General features: G+C 34.1%; 1 protein-coding gene and 1 long non-coding RNA gene across 2 annotated transcripts; both read right to left on the reverse strand.

Moving 5' to 3' along the window:
• Positions 1 to 7,307: 7,307 nt before the first annotated feature.
• Positions 7,308 to 9,145, reverse strand: LOC105968004 (uncharacterized). The gene is made up of 2 exons (XR_016031440.1): positions 8,551 to 9,145; positions 7,308 to 7,636 (listed from the first exon to the last, which is right to left on the reverse strand). It is a non-coding gene; the product is annotated as an uncharacterized LOC105968004 (long non-coding RNA).
• A 1,830-nt stretch (positions 9,146 to 10,975) lies between these two features.
• On the reverse strand, positions 10,976 to 13,609 carry LOC105976263 (rust resistance kinase Lr10). The gene is made up of 3 exons (XM_088818815.1): positions 12,837 to 13,609; positions 12,162 to 12,188; positions 10,976 to 12,079 (listed from the first exon to the last, which is right to left on the reverse strand). Exons 1-3 carry the CDS (start codon positions 13,510 to 13,512, stop codon positions 10,989 to 10,991), a joined length of 1,794 nt encoding a protein of 597 aa, XP_088674941.1. The 5' UTR covers positions 13,513 to 13,609; the 3' UTR covers positions 10,976 to 10,988.
• Between the last annotated feature and the right edge of the window lie 59 nt (positions 13,610 to 13,668).

A 13,668-nucleotide genomic window follows, 5' to 3' on the forward strand; every position in this document is an offset into this window, starting at 1 on the left:
TCTTTAATTTTATTTTAATTTTTTTTTTTACATCCACTGTTGCAAATAAACATTAATGATTAATGCAACCAATTAATTATTGGTCTGAATTGGTCAGTAAATTTAATAATTAAAATTGGTCGAAACCATGTAAAAACTATTGCAACCAATAATATGGTTACTATATGTATATATTTTAGCAACCAACAGATATATTATTTATCAACCAACATATACGGTCACTATATGTATATTATGTAGCAACCAAAAAATGTGGTGGCCAAATATATATCCTATAGCAACAATAAAATATGGTCACTATACGTATATATCATTTAGCGACCAAAATTATATGGCCACTATATATGTTGCTATAGCAACCATGTTAATATTATTGCCACCATAAAATCTACATTAGCGAGTAAAAAAATGGTCGTTAATAATTATATTTTTAGTGACCATTATTAGTTCGCCGCTAAATCTCATCTTTTAGCGTCCAATTAATTTTCTTGTCACTGAGTACTTTTAGTAACTACCCTGTTGTGACCACCGGTGACCAAGCTTAATTTGGTCGCTAGAAGTTTTAGCTACCATTTTCTAACTTTTAGCGACCATACAATATCGTCACTAAAACCAAAATTTCTTGTAGTGATTGGTTCCACACGCTTGCTGGGGAGCGTCTTCCATCGTTTGAATATCTTCGTCATTTGGTATATCAAGATCATATTTTGCAGCAGTTTTTTCAACGAATTCCTTCTGAAAAAAGAAGAAGTTAGGATTCATATAAGATTTGTATAATTTGTAGTATGATTTCAGTACATCAATTGAATTATTCAGATGTTTATTACCATATCTTCCGCGTCCTGGAGGTATGCATCCTTGTGACCCTTTCGTGGTTGCAGGGAGTTGTAAAATCTCCAATCACACAGTAGTTTGTCAAACACAAGAAGTGTCCAGTGGTCTATTTTTTTAATTTTATTGCCCTTGGAATGTAGTGGAAAAATTAGGTAGCGATGTGCGCACAGGTGCACAGGTGGCACAAATGTCTTATCACCGGAACTCCTCAGACAGTACTGCAATTTGATTTGGGGAAATATTATTATAAAATTATCAATTTTTTTTACAACAACGAGGAAAAGATTTTTGAATTACCAATAACATGGAAGGGAGTACGATGCTCGTTCCTTTCATATCTTCAGATTGGGCAATGTCGAACAACCCATTTGACTGGTCCATGCTAAGCTTCATGCAGTAACAATCGATGAACTGGGCTCACAAATATATATATATAGATATATATATACCAGTTACGCACATTATAATCAGTTGAAAAATGTTAATGTGATTTACTATGAAGTTATGCTTACAGAGCTCCATATTGATTTGTTCTCGATGAGCGCAAAGAGGTCGTTTGAAAGTACGGATTGGTTGCTATCTGGTGGCCTCCAAATAATTGTGCTGCGTGTGGTGACAGTTGTAAGAAATTGATATGTAACTAAAAAACATAACATAGATTACTAAAAGTGTGAATAGAACGCTATATGAATCGTGCACCGACAATCATCAAATAAATTGAACTTTTGAGAAATTTAAACGTTTACTTACTCGACTTGTCCACTTTGAGATGCGAGTGAATTGATAGTTTCCTTATCCTCATTTGAAAGGTTCTTGTAAGTGGTGTATTTCTTGTAGCTGTTCCTTGGTTTTGGGATTGTTTTGAGTGTGGAAGGGGTTACATGTTGCTTTTTTGATCTCGTTCTGTTGGCAACTACGGAGTTAGGCCCCCTCATTGGCTTTTTTGAACTCGGACCAGCTTCTTCGAAATCATCATCGGACTCATCGAGCACTGGAATTGTCTTGGTACAGTTGTCGAGGGCTGTGGTGAGCTCTTTAATTGTGTGCTCTTGTTCCGTAATTTTCCTTTTTGCCACCAATTCCTGTTTTTGCATCACCTGGACAGTTGCTTGTAGCTCCATTATTGTGAGATCTGCTACGGGCATGTTGGTGAGCGTTATATCATCGGAGTTTTGCTGAGTTGGGGTTAACAGCTCGAAGGACGGTGTATCGTCTCTGCTTGGCGGGATGTTGTTGATTGCAGGCCCGGAAGTAGTCTGTTTTCGGAGTTTTGATATTTCTTCTTCAAGGTTGGTGTTGGCTGATTGAAGGGATTCATTGCAAGTCTTTAGCACGGTTAATTCAGCTTGCAGCTCTTGTGTAGTAGCATTATTCATCAACAATCGTTCATTATCAGCTTTAACCTTCACGAGCTCAGTTTGGAGGTCCAAATTGCGTTGGCGTTCATTTTGCAGATTAAGATACGCTTCATTCAGTTGGACTATAAGTCTACGATCCAATTCATGTTGACTCTTGGCTTTCAATGATGATAATCGGTCAACATGCAAATCTGGATTGTTAGACGCCGCTTGGATATTTGAAACCTTGGTTCGTAACTCATCTGCTTCAGATTTGGACGACTGTAGAGCGTCTTTTAGATCTTTTATTTCAGTTTCGTATTGACGTACGGTTGCTTCCAAAATTGCTAGTCTGGTCTGCATATTGGGCTCTGAACCACATCCCCGTGCATTTAAGTCATGGATCTCGGGATTATGGTCAACTGGGTCGTGCGGCGGAGAATCATCTGCATTTCCATGGGCATCACCAATATCTGGAGAACCCCCATCTGTGTCACTGTTTGTAGTGTCATGGTCGCTGTCTTCTGAAACACTGTCTTCTACAACATCATCACTGTTGGATGTGCATTGGGTCTCTGTGGATTCATACCAATTGAGTACGGCTTTTTCTTTGGATGAAGGTTCCAATGGTGTGATATGAACATCTTTACTGGGAATGTCCATTATTGCAATATTTCGTAGCGACTCCGACAATGCATGTAGATTCCATCGCTGAAATCTTGGGAATGCGCATTCTCTCGCGGGGCTTACAATGTTCGTTCTTTCGCAAAACCAAAACTGGGTATAATTTTAGAGCATTTGTTAGCACACAGTTCGATGTAGATAGATTATATTGTACTACGCAGACATAGTTAACTAAATATTACTCAGTAGGTGACGTAGGTATAATGCGTGTATGAAACAAAAGAGGAAAAACTTACCAATAGTAATGCTCTGCAACCCTTTACATCGATTGCTTTGTCTTTGCGTACGCTGCTCATGAAGAACTCTGTTATAGCTTTCCCCCAGTTGTATTGACTCATCATATCTATATCTTCGCAATACTTAAATGTCCACCACCCCACAAGAGATCCACTAGTTACGAAGAAGAAGTTGGTGACCAAATACAAAATTATTAGTCTTACAACATCTTCAACACTCTCTTGGTCCTCATTACCAATGCACTTCATCAACTCTGGTTTGAGATATTTCCGTTTCAGTTTCACGTGGTCGCGGAATTTACGTTGTGCCAGGCCTTGACGAGGTTTGCTAGATTTGTTGGTGTTGATTTCAATGTGACCAGGGTTTATGCCAAATATCAACTGGCATTCCTCTGGGCTAATGGTTATCTCTTCCCCCCCAATAATGAATTTGTCTTTTTCCTTGTCAAACGCCAAAAGTAACTGTGCAGTCCCAATCTGTGTGCACTTGACAAACTTGGCATCGACCTTCTTATCTGCAAATTGCATTACAAAGTAGTAGAATGGCGTTTTTTTGAGGCATCGGATATGGGCTGGCCTTAGAGATATGCCATTGAAGAAAGTGATGGTTGAGGTGAGGGTCGATCTGTACTGCTTTATATACCCCAATTCTTCTCTTTGTTCTTTAATAACCTGCTTTGTTTGCACTGCATTAGAAAACATGCACACATCAGTATACAAACAACAATGTAGTCAACTAGCTAGATACACTTAAATGAAGTATACAATACAAATAAATCCATGTTGTAGCACACTGTCAAATTTCAGATATTGGAGTAAACTGTAACGCAGTAAACTGTAATGTAGTAAACTCTAATGCAGTGAACTGTAATGTAGTGAACTGTAATGTAGTGAACTGTAATGTAGTGAACTATAATGCAGTGAACTTTAATGCAGTGGACTGTAATGCAGTGAATTCTAATGCAGTGAACTGTAATGTAGTGAACTGTAATGTAGTGAACTGTAATGTAGTGAACTATAATGCAGTTTACTATGATTTTGTTTGCCAGTTTGCTTTCCAAGCAATTTTCACAGAACAGGTTTGGTAGTACACTCAGTGCCATTTTTTTAGAAACTGTAAATTCAAATGAACAACAATAACACAAAACAGAATGTAGTGAACAAGATTGTATACACTAATTAGTGAGCATATCCTAATACACAGCATAATGTAATAAACAATATGGATTAAACTAAGTTTCAATAAAACCGTGTTTATTGTACACTGTCAAATTCCAGTGAATACAGTAAACTATAATGTAAACTGTATGTAGTAAATTAAGTTGTGGACACAACTTATTAGACATCAAAATGCAGTGAACTATATATAATGAACTAAGTTTACAATGCAAGTTGACTCTAAGTTTACTAAGCAGTTGACAGTTAATCATGTATCATAGTGGACTAACATACAAAGAATACAAGTGGACTAGATATCAAATTGACTTAATGAGTTGACCCTGAGTTTCTGCAGTAGTAAACTATTCAACAATTGTCATATGAATGGTGTACTCAGACAAACTATATTTCATTGCAAATGTCTGCTGTAGATCAACTCATTTTTTTGTACAATGCATACATATAATTGTAATCAACTTCACAGTTCAACAACAACACCACCCACACTGTTTTTAGATTCATAATTATGCAGTTAACTACAATGCCCAAAAAAACATAGTTCAATTGGAAACCAATTTGCATAAATTATTACCAGCGTTTAGATGCAGTAAGTCAACTTTCATTTTGCTATGTGGCGTTCCTGGGAAAAGAAATAAAACATAGATTAATTCTTTTGTACAAGTATTTAAATCAAGTGAACTATCAGTATGGACGATTTGTTAATACCTCTATTAGTGTTCTTCTCTCCCATTCGTTTCTTCGATTTTGGTTTCACTGTAATCAATAAAAATTTGTTTCAGTGGCCCATGTATGAAACATAGCAAAAGTAATCAAAATTGCTATGAAATTTACAACAAATCGAAGTGAAATTGATTGTCTATTCCAGACTTACCTTTGCATACGGTTTCTGTAGAAGTCTTCGATTTGCCCTCCGGAGTCGCTGATAATGGTGTCAGGAAGAGGAATTGTGGGGTAAATGCACAAAATTAGGTCAATAAAAAGTCGACGATAGAGATGGGTATATAGCAAACTACCTTTCTTCTTCTTCCCGCTCTTCACCATTGCTTGTCAACCTGTGTTGCTGGACGAATTGCACAACTGGGTTTTTTTTTCCTGTGAAAATATAGCAAACTAGGGCAATTTTTGAAGGGGGAAAATATGCGGTGTATATATTGTAGTTTGTTTTTCGGCGAATTTATCGGCATAAATGTAGCAGACGAACGGAAATTGGGGTGAAATTATGTTGAAGAAGATGGTTCGAGATATGCAGTATTTGGGGTAAACGGGAGGGGGGTCTATGCTATTACAAATTATAGGGGTATTTCAGTAATTGACATTTCTGAGGGGGTTTGACCCATTAAAAATATTGTAAGGTGGTTAGTCCTAATATTTTTTCTAATGAGGGGGTTATATCTTATTAACCCTTTTTTTAATAAGTTTTTTTACCGTAAGTTTAACAAAAATTTAAAATCCACTACATAATCATTGAACACCACTATAAATTCATCTTTTACAATCTTTGAAAATATATTTATTTTTTTCAATTTTTATTTTTTTTAATTGGTTTTTTTACCGCAAGTTTAACGAAAAATTGAAATCCACTACATACTTATTGAAAATCACTATAAATTCATCGAAAACCACTATTCGATTAACGTAGAAATCAATATAAAACTATCGTAATCAACTTTAATATTAATATAATGCACCACAAACGTATCGAAATCGAATAAAAATTTACATAATCCACTACGAATTAACGTAATCCATTACAAAATTATCAAAAATACACTACATTAACGTAATTTATGGATTGAAATCCACTACATCCTCATTGAAAACCACTATAAATTCATTGAAAAACACTATTCGATTAACGTAGAAGTCAGTATGAAATTATCGTAATCAACTTTAATATTAATATAATGCACTACAAACGTATCAAAATCGAATAACAAATTATATAATTCACTACGAATTAACGTAATCCATTACAAAATTATCAAATTCCACTAAGAAGTTATCAAAATCCACTTTATAGGTTAAAGTAATCCACTACAAAATTAACGTAATATATGGATTGAAATCCACTACATACTCATTTTTTTTTTTTGAGTAAATTCAAGTCCATTACAAGGGGAAGTAGGGGAAGGGGGGACTCGATGTAAAGGCTAGGTACCAACTCTCCTAATGAGGGTTGGTCACTACATACTCATTGAAAACCACTATAAATTCATTGAAAAACACTATTCGATTAACGTAGAAATTCAGTATGAAATTATCGTAATCAACTTTAATATTAATATAATGCACTACAAACGTATCGAAATCGAATAAAAAATTATATAATTCACTACGAATTAACGTAATCCATTACAAAATTATCAAAATCCACTTTATAGGTTAAAGTAATCCACTACAAAATTAACGTAATATATGGATTGAAATCCACTACATACTCATTGAAAACCACTATAAATTCATTGAAAAACACTATTTGATTAACGTAGAAATCAGTATGAAATTATCGTAATCAGCTTTAATATTAATATAATGCACTACAAATGTATCGAAATCGAATAAAAAATCATATAATTCACTACGAATAAACGTAATCCATTACAAAATTATCAAAATCCACTACGAAGTTATCAAAATCCACTTTATAGGTTAAAGTAATCCACTACAAACTTAACCTAATATATGGATTGAAATCCACTACATACTCATTGAAAACCACTATAAATTCATCGAAAACCACTATTCGATTAAATTAGAAATCAATATAAAATTATCGTAATCAACTTTCATATTAATATAGTGCACTACAAACGTATCGAAATCGAATAAATATTTACATAATCCACTACAAATTAACGTAATTCATTACAAAATTATCAAAACTCACTATAAAGTTATCAAAATCCACTTTATAGGTTAAAGTAATCCACTACAAAATTAATGTAATATATGGACAAAAATCCACTACATACTCATTGAAAACCACTATAAATTCATCGAAAACCGCTATTCGATTAACGTAGAAATCAGTATAAAATTATCGTAAAATCAACTTTCATATTAATATAGTGCACTACAAACGTATCGAAATCGAATAAAAATTTACATAATCCACTACAAATTAACGTAACCCATTACAAAATTATCAAAATTCACTACAAAGTTATCAAAATCCACTAAAAACTTATCGTAGAAAAACACTTATGCATCAACAACAAACTTATCGAAATCCACTACAAGCTTCCGAATTTATGATAGTGTTGCTCGTGGTTTTCGTTAGGTTAGAGTGACCCGGTGATAAACACTACAAACCTATCATCACCCAACATCGTCCCACTTGCTGCCATCACCCGTTTGTGCAAGAACCTAAACCAAAGAAAAATAAGACAACAACGTGTCAGTTTAATTCATTCACTAAAAATCAGTCTCCAAAGCAAGAATTTAAAATCCACTATAATCTCAGCAAAACCCACTACAAAAATTATCGAAATCCACTAAAATATTAACATAATCCACTACGAAATAAGTTAATCCACTAAAAAATTACAACAAAAGTATAATAACAAATACTCAAATAGTGACCGAAAACATGAAGGAGCCTCAAAAGTATATTGAAAATACCATATATATAATAGCTAATTCAACAATTCGACTAGTTGTCACTTCTATTTTGTTAACCATCATATATAATTTATTTATGGATATAGAGAAAAAATGACAACAAGAAAAACAGGAGCAAACCAACATCTTAAACAGCAGCAAAACAACAACAAAATCAGCTGCAAATTAGGAGCCAAACAGCAGCAAAGCCAAAAGAAAACAGCAGCAAAGAACGGCAACAAAATAGCAGCCAAACAATAGCCAATTGCAGCTAAAAAATACAATAATTCAATTATAATTCAAAATTTTCAGAAAAAAATATCCAAAATTTGAAAATATTTTTGAAAATTATGGAATTCTCGATAATATTTAGTGCTTCACCTTATTAATTCGTATTGTATTCCTTACTAAAAATTATCAAATTTCAAAACCAAAATATGTTTGAAATCAAACATTATCAAAATTCAAAACCAAAACATGTTTGAAATCAGACATTATCGAATTTCGAAACCAAAACATGTTTGAAATCAAAAGAATTTTCGCACTCATTCGCCGTTATCACAAAATTATTCATGTGAATCAAGTTTTATATTTTCATGGAGTTCTCTTTTTTTTCATGAATCAACATTAGTCTATCTACACACACACACGGGGGAATGAAATTCCCCACAAATACGTGCCTGATCGGAACACCAATATCACGAAGCAATATTCTGCACAAAAATCCCTCACAAAAATCTGTTTGTAGATTCCAGATCCGATCGTAGGGATTAAGCCTTGTCATCATCGATTTTTTCTGGTTCTGTCTTCTCTTGCTTTTTATGTCATGGTGGTCCTTCATTCCGGCTGCCAAGCGAAGAAAAGCGGAAGAAAGAGTGGGTGGATGGGGAAGATGGACATATCAAATTTCGCCGCCGAGAGAAGGAAAATGGAAGAAAGAGAGGGCGGATGGGGAAGATGGAAATATGGATTGAGAGAAGGAAAATGGAAGAAAGAGAGGGCGGATGGGGAAGATGGAAATATGGATCGAGAGAAATAGTGAGGGAGAGAAAACGTGGCTAGTGTTAAACGGCGTGAGATTTGGGTGGGTTTGGTGGAGCGTATAATTGTACTATATATTTTAAAATGAAATTATGGATTTATCTCAAAGAGGTGAAAAAAGAATGGACACCCTCTAATAGGAAATGTCATATGAGGGGGGTTTTGTCAAATAATCCCAATAAAATAAAGTTTGTTTGTGTTTTGAAAGGGAACAATTTGTACTGTAGCAAGTCAAATGATTTGAAAAATCAAATGATTTTAGTTTGTATTTTAGGGAAGACAATTTTCACTGTAGCGGTCAAATCATATTTGTTAGAGAGAGAAATATTTGAATTGTTTTGGGAAAAGTTTTTTAAAATATTGTAGAAAGATAATTTTAATTTTGGGAAAAGTGTGAAAATAATTCGAAAACCTTACCAAACATAACCTTAATTTTTTTTTATTATTATTTTATATTTTTATTAAAATCATTTAATTTTTTTATTAAAATCATTTATTTTTTTATTAAAAATTATTTATAGGAAAATAAAAATAATAGTTACTATTATAATATTTTATATTATTATGAATTATTTAAGTAATATAGATTTGTTTTAATTTAAATACTAGAAATATTTATTATTATAGACTATTTACTATTTAGTTAATAATAATAATAATAATAATAATAATAATAATAATAATAATAATAATCATCATAATAATAAGAATAATATATATATATATACATATATATATATATATATATATATATATATATATATATATATATATATATATATATATATATAATAAAAAAATAAAAAAAAGCAGCTCGCGAACCGGCTCGCGTGCTGTCAAACAACTAGATTTGGGCTCGAGCACGAGCTCGTGAGCTCGAGTTCGAGCCTTTGTTGAGCCGGCTCATCGAGTTCGCGAGCCGGCTCGGCTCGTTTACCACCCCTAGTGTGGTGTGGTCCTAGTACTGAATAAAAAAAACAAAAAAAGAGAAAAAAAAAAAAAAAAAAAAAGAAAAAAAGATAAACAGAATTCCACCATTCACACACCTCATCATACTCTGCAACCTCAAACATTCGTCCCCAAACTTAGCTCTATCTTTTCAAATTAATCACCAAATTAAATATTCATACACATAGATGTATATCCTCAGCCAAAGCATCCTCCTCAAATTCATTTATTTCTTCATCACCACCGAATTATATTTCATCCAAAAATCCCATGGAAACCAAATTAAGTACTGCACCCCTTCTTCGTGTTGCGGAATTCGCAATATTAGCTATCCTTTCAGGCTCAATACCGATCCTAAACGCTGCGGTCATCCCAAATACGAACTTTCATGCGAGAAAAATACAATTTCACTATACCTCAACTCTCAAAATTACCTCGTACAATCGATCAACTACGCCAACTACACAATCCGTATTACCGATGCTTCCGTATTTAGAAACGACACTTGCTCTTTCCCCAACAACTCTCTATCGGGCTCAAACTTTAGTGCCCGGGATGCCTACGGCATCGAAAAATACTCGGGTTCGTGGTATAGTGGCGGAGGAATCCCCGATATAACATCCGCAATATATATTAGTTCGAGTACCATGCAAGGCGCGGTGCTAATGTCCAACCAAATTTTGTGTGACAATAAAATGTTGTTTTTGTGGAAGTCGTGGGAAGCTGTGACTATATGACTCTGTCGAAATATGACTTTATCTCCAGTTGGCTCATCATTTGCCACTTCAAAATCAGAAAGCCTTGCATTGTAGATCAGCCAAATTATGAGTTACATATTTAAAAAGTGATTAGCTAAGATTATTATACAAATGTTGAGTAGTGAATGTACATGTAATCCATGTGAATCAATTTTGTAAATAACTATGAGTACTCTTTCCTTGTTACGCCATACAAGGTCTTCAGGAGGTCCCATTAATTCACACAACAATAATTTTTTTTCCAACAAGAAAAAGGTACAAAAAAAAGGATACACATCAACATACGCATTCTACGATGGAAGATATATAAAAGAGAAATATATATATATATATATATATATATATATATATATATATATATCCTTTAGCCTTTACTCTTCTAATATGATAGCCATCTCAGTTTGATAATGCCTGGCACCAACGGAATTCGAAGTAGCTGGAAATGGATTTGGAGGCATTGTGAGATCGCCATTGTCTCCTTCCAACATTTGAACCACAACTTTCATTGACGGACGATCTGTCGGACACCACTGTATACACCACAACCCTACTATACTAAGTTTCCTTGCTATACTATTTCCTTCTTCATCAATTTGTGCCCACATTGGATTATCCTCCGCATTAATATGATTGTAAATCCACTGCGGAAAATATACCGGACTAGTATTATTTACATTACGATCCTCGTTTTTCCTCCCTCCCACCATTTCAAGCAACAACATTCCGAAGCTATAAACATCAGACTTATACGAAACCCTCCCGAAAGTCCTGGACAGTACTTCAGGTGCAATATAGCCCATTGTTCCTCTAGCCGCGGTCATTGTCACTGCACTTTGTTCCTTTGAGCACAATTTCGCAAGACCAAAATCGCAGATCTTCGGGTTGAAGTTGTGGTCTAACAATACGTTTTGCGGCTTTATGTCGAAATGGAGTATTTGTTGATCACATCCCTCGTGAAGATATTCTATGCCTCTGGCTATGCCTTGCGCAATATCCTTTAGCTTTTCCCAATCAAGAGATATTTTCTTAGAACCCGCTTGAAAAATGATTTTTTCGAGGGAATCATTTGGTAGAAATTCATAAACAAGAGCTCTTCGAAATCCATCAGCACAAAAGCCAACAAGACGGACAATGTTGACGTGGTGTATCCTCCCAATCGTGCTTACTTCATTCACAAACTCCTCTCCGTTTCCTTTGGAATTGTTTAGTACTTTAACTGCAACATCTATTTCATTGTTCAACTTTCCTTTGTAAACAACTCCATAACACCCTTCACCTAATTTATCGCGAAATTGATGAGTGATCCTTGTTATATCAGAATATGAGAATCTACTCGGCTTAAGGGCTCGATAATCTTGCAAAAACTTTTCAATCTTGATTTGATTCTCTCTGCCAGTTCTAAATCTGATGTATTGATAGACGAGAGCGACAAGGATTATCACGGCAAAAAAGCAACCAAAACCTTTGAAACATAATTCATAAGTTAGATTAGAACCCATCTACTAGAATAATATAATGTTATTAAAAGCATAGAAATTGTTTACCTGCAATCAGTCGCTTCTTCAGTGCTTCTGTAACCAACAAGCAAAATATTTCTTTAGACAAATGATAATCTATACCGAATAAAAAGAGCTTATTGCATTTTTCTTATGAAAATCGCAACTATGTGTTTTCCGCGTCATTAAAAAAATAGCAAATACTCCGTATTCATTAGTGGAAGACGACAACCCCCCTCATCGCAAATCGTGTGTCTCACTCTGGGTTCTGCGACTTTTCTTCATTTTTTGTGTGAAATGACGGAATTGCCCCCAACATCTTTTTCTTCTTTTTTATTTCAATATATTTTTATTGCATTTCTTTGATTTAAATTTATTAAATTATAAATATTTCTAAAGCAATATTTGGTATTTATAAAAATATGACATAATGAAATACATAATATTTTATAAATATTATGTATTTTCAAAAAATTACAATTCAGTCCCCTGAATTATTTGATTAAATTTTTCAAACTTCAATTTGGTCCCCTAGTTTTTTTGCAGAAACTCCCAGGGTACTTCGGTCGTTTTACAACCGGTCAATGGAGAAAATATAAATGAGTCGAGTATGTTGTCTTAAAAATAAATACAGGGAATTTGTGCTAATTTTTTTATGACAGTTCTCAGAGGTAGTAAATGCAATAACTCCAATTGAAAAAAATGGGATGAGATAAAACATACCATGATGAATTGTGGTTGGTTGTTTGTCGATACAATGAATACTATCATGTCTCGGGGAATTAAATAAGCTGCATCGTTTGCCTTGAGCTTCACAGTGGCCACATGATGGCTCAGACCACTCCAATCGGAAGCCGTTTTTATCGGTTATACTCAGTGGAACATCTGAAATATCATGAATCTTTGTACAAGAAGTCAATTGTTGTATGAGATCAAAAATATAGTATTTGTTGATGGGATCAATAAGGCAAGGAACGAAGCGATCAAAATATTTGTCTGCATCAGAACATGTATAAATGGCGGCGTCTGAAATTAAGTAGTCATAATCATTTTTGAGATGGAAGTTGAAGGATGAGGTAGATAAGTTTAGATGGGGTAGCTTTTGTGGAAGGCAATTTTCTGGGTCATAAACAAGAATTGTTTGAGATGCATAGTTGATTTCCTTCACAACAACATTTACGGAGAACGGAAGCACAAGAACAGTATTGTTTTTGTTGTCGCAGTTTAGATCGAAACCCGGATAGCCGCAGTGCTGAGGTTGCTGAGTTTGATGTCTGAAAGGAAACCGAATTATCGGGCTATTTTTACTGCATCTGATTGGAGTACAATCATCACCGTTTCCTTGCACTACTACTACAACAAGTGGAAATAACAAAAGCAAGAAAATAAAGGAAGACATTATTAATCTTTATTTATGTGCATGTAATTCAAATTGGCAGACTAGAGTTTTATTTTCTCCATTTAATAACAGCAATACAGAACCTTGTATCCCCCAATTGATAGTGGTGGACCTGATGAGATAGTGATTTATATGTTTTTCCTCCAAAAAATAAAA

The sequence above is a fragment of the Erythranthe guttata genome, chromosome 5, assembly GCF_056151865.1.
Source record: "Erythranthe guttata isolate IM_541 chromosome 5, IM_541, whole genome shotgun sequence".
NCBI classification, from domain to species: domain Eukaryota; kingdom Viridiplantae; phylum Streptophyta; class Magnoliopsida; order Lamiales; family Phrymaceae; genus Erythranthe; species Erythranthe guttata.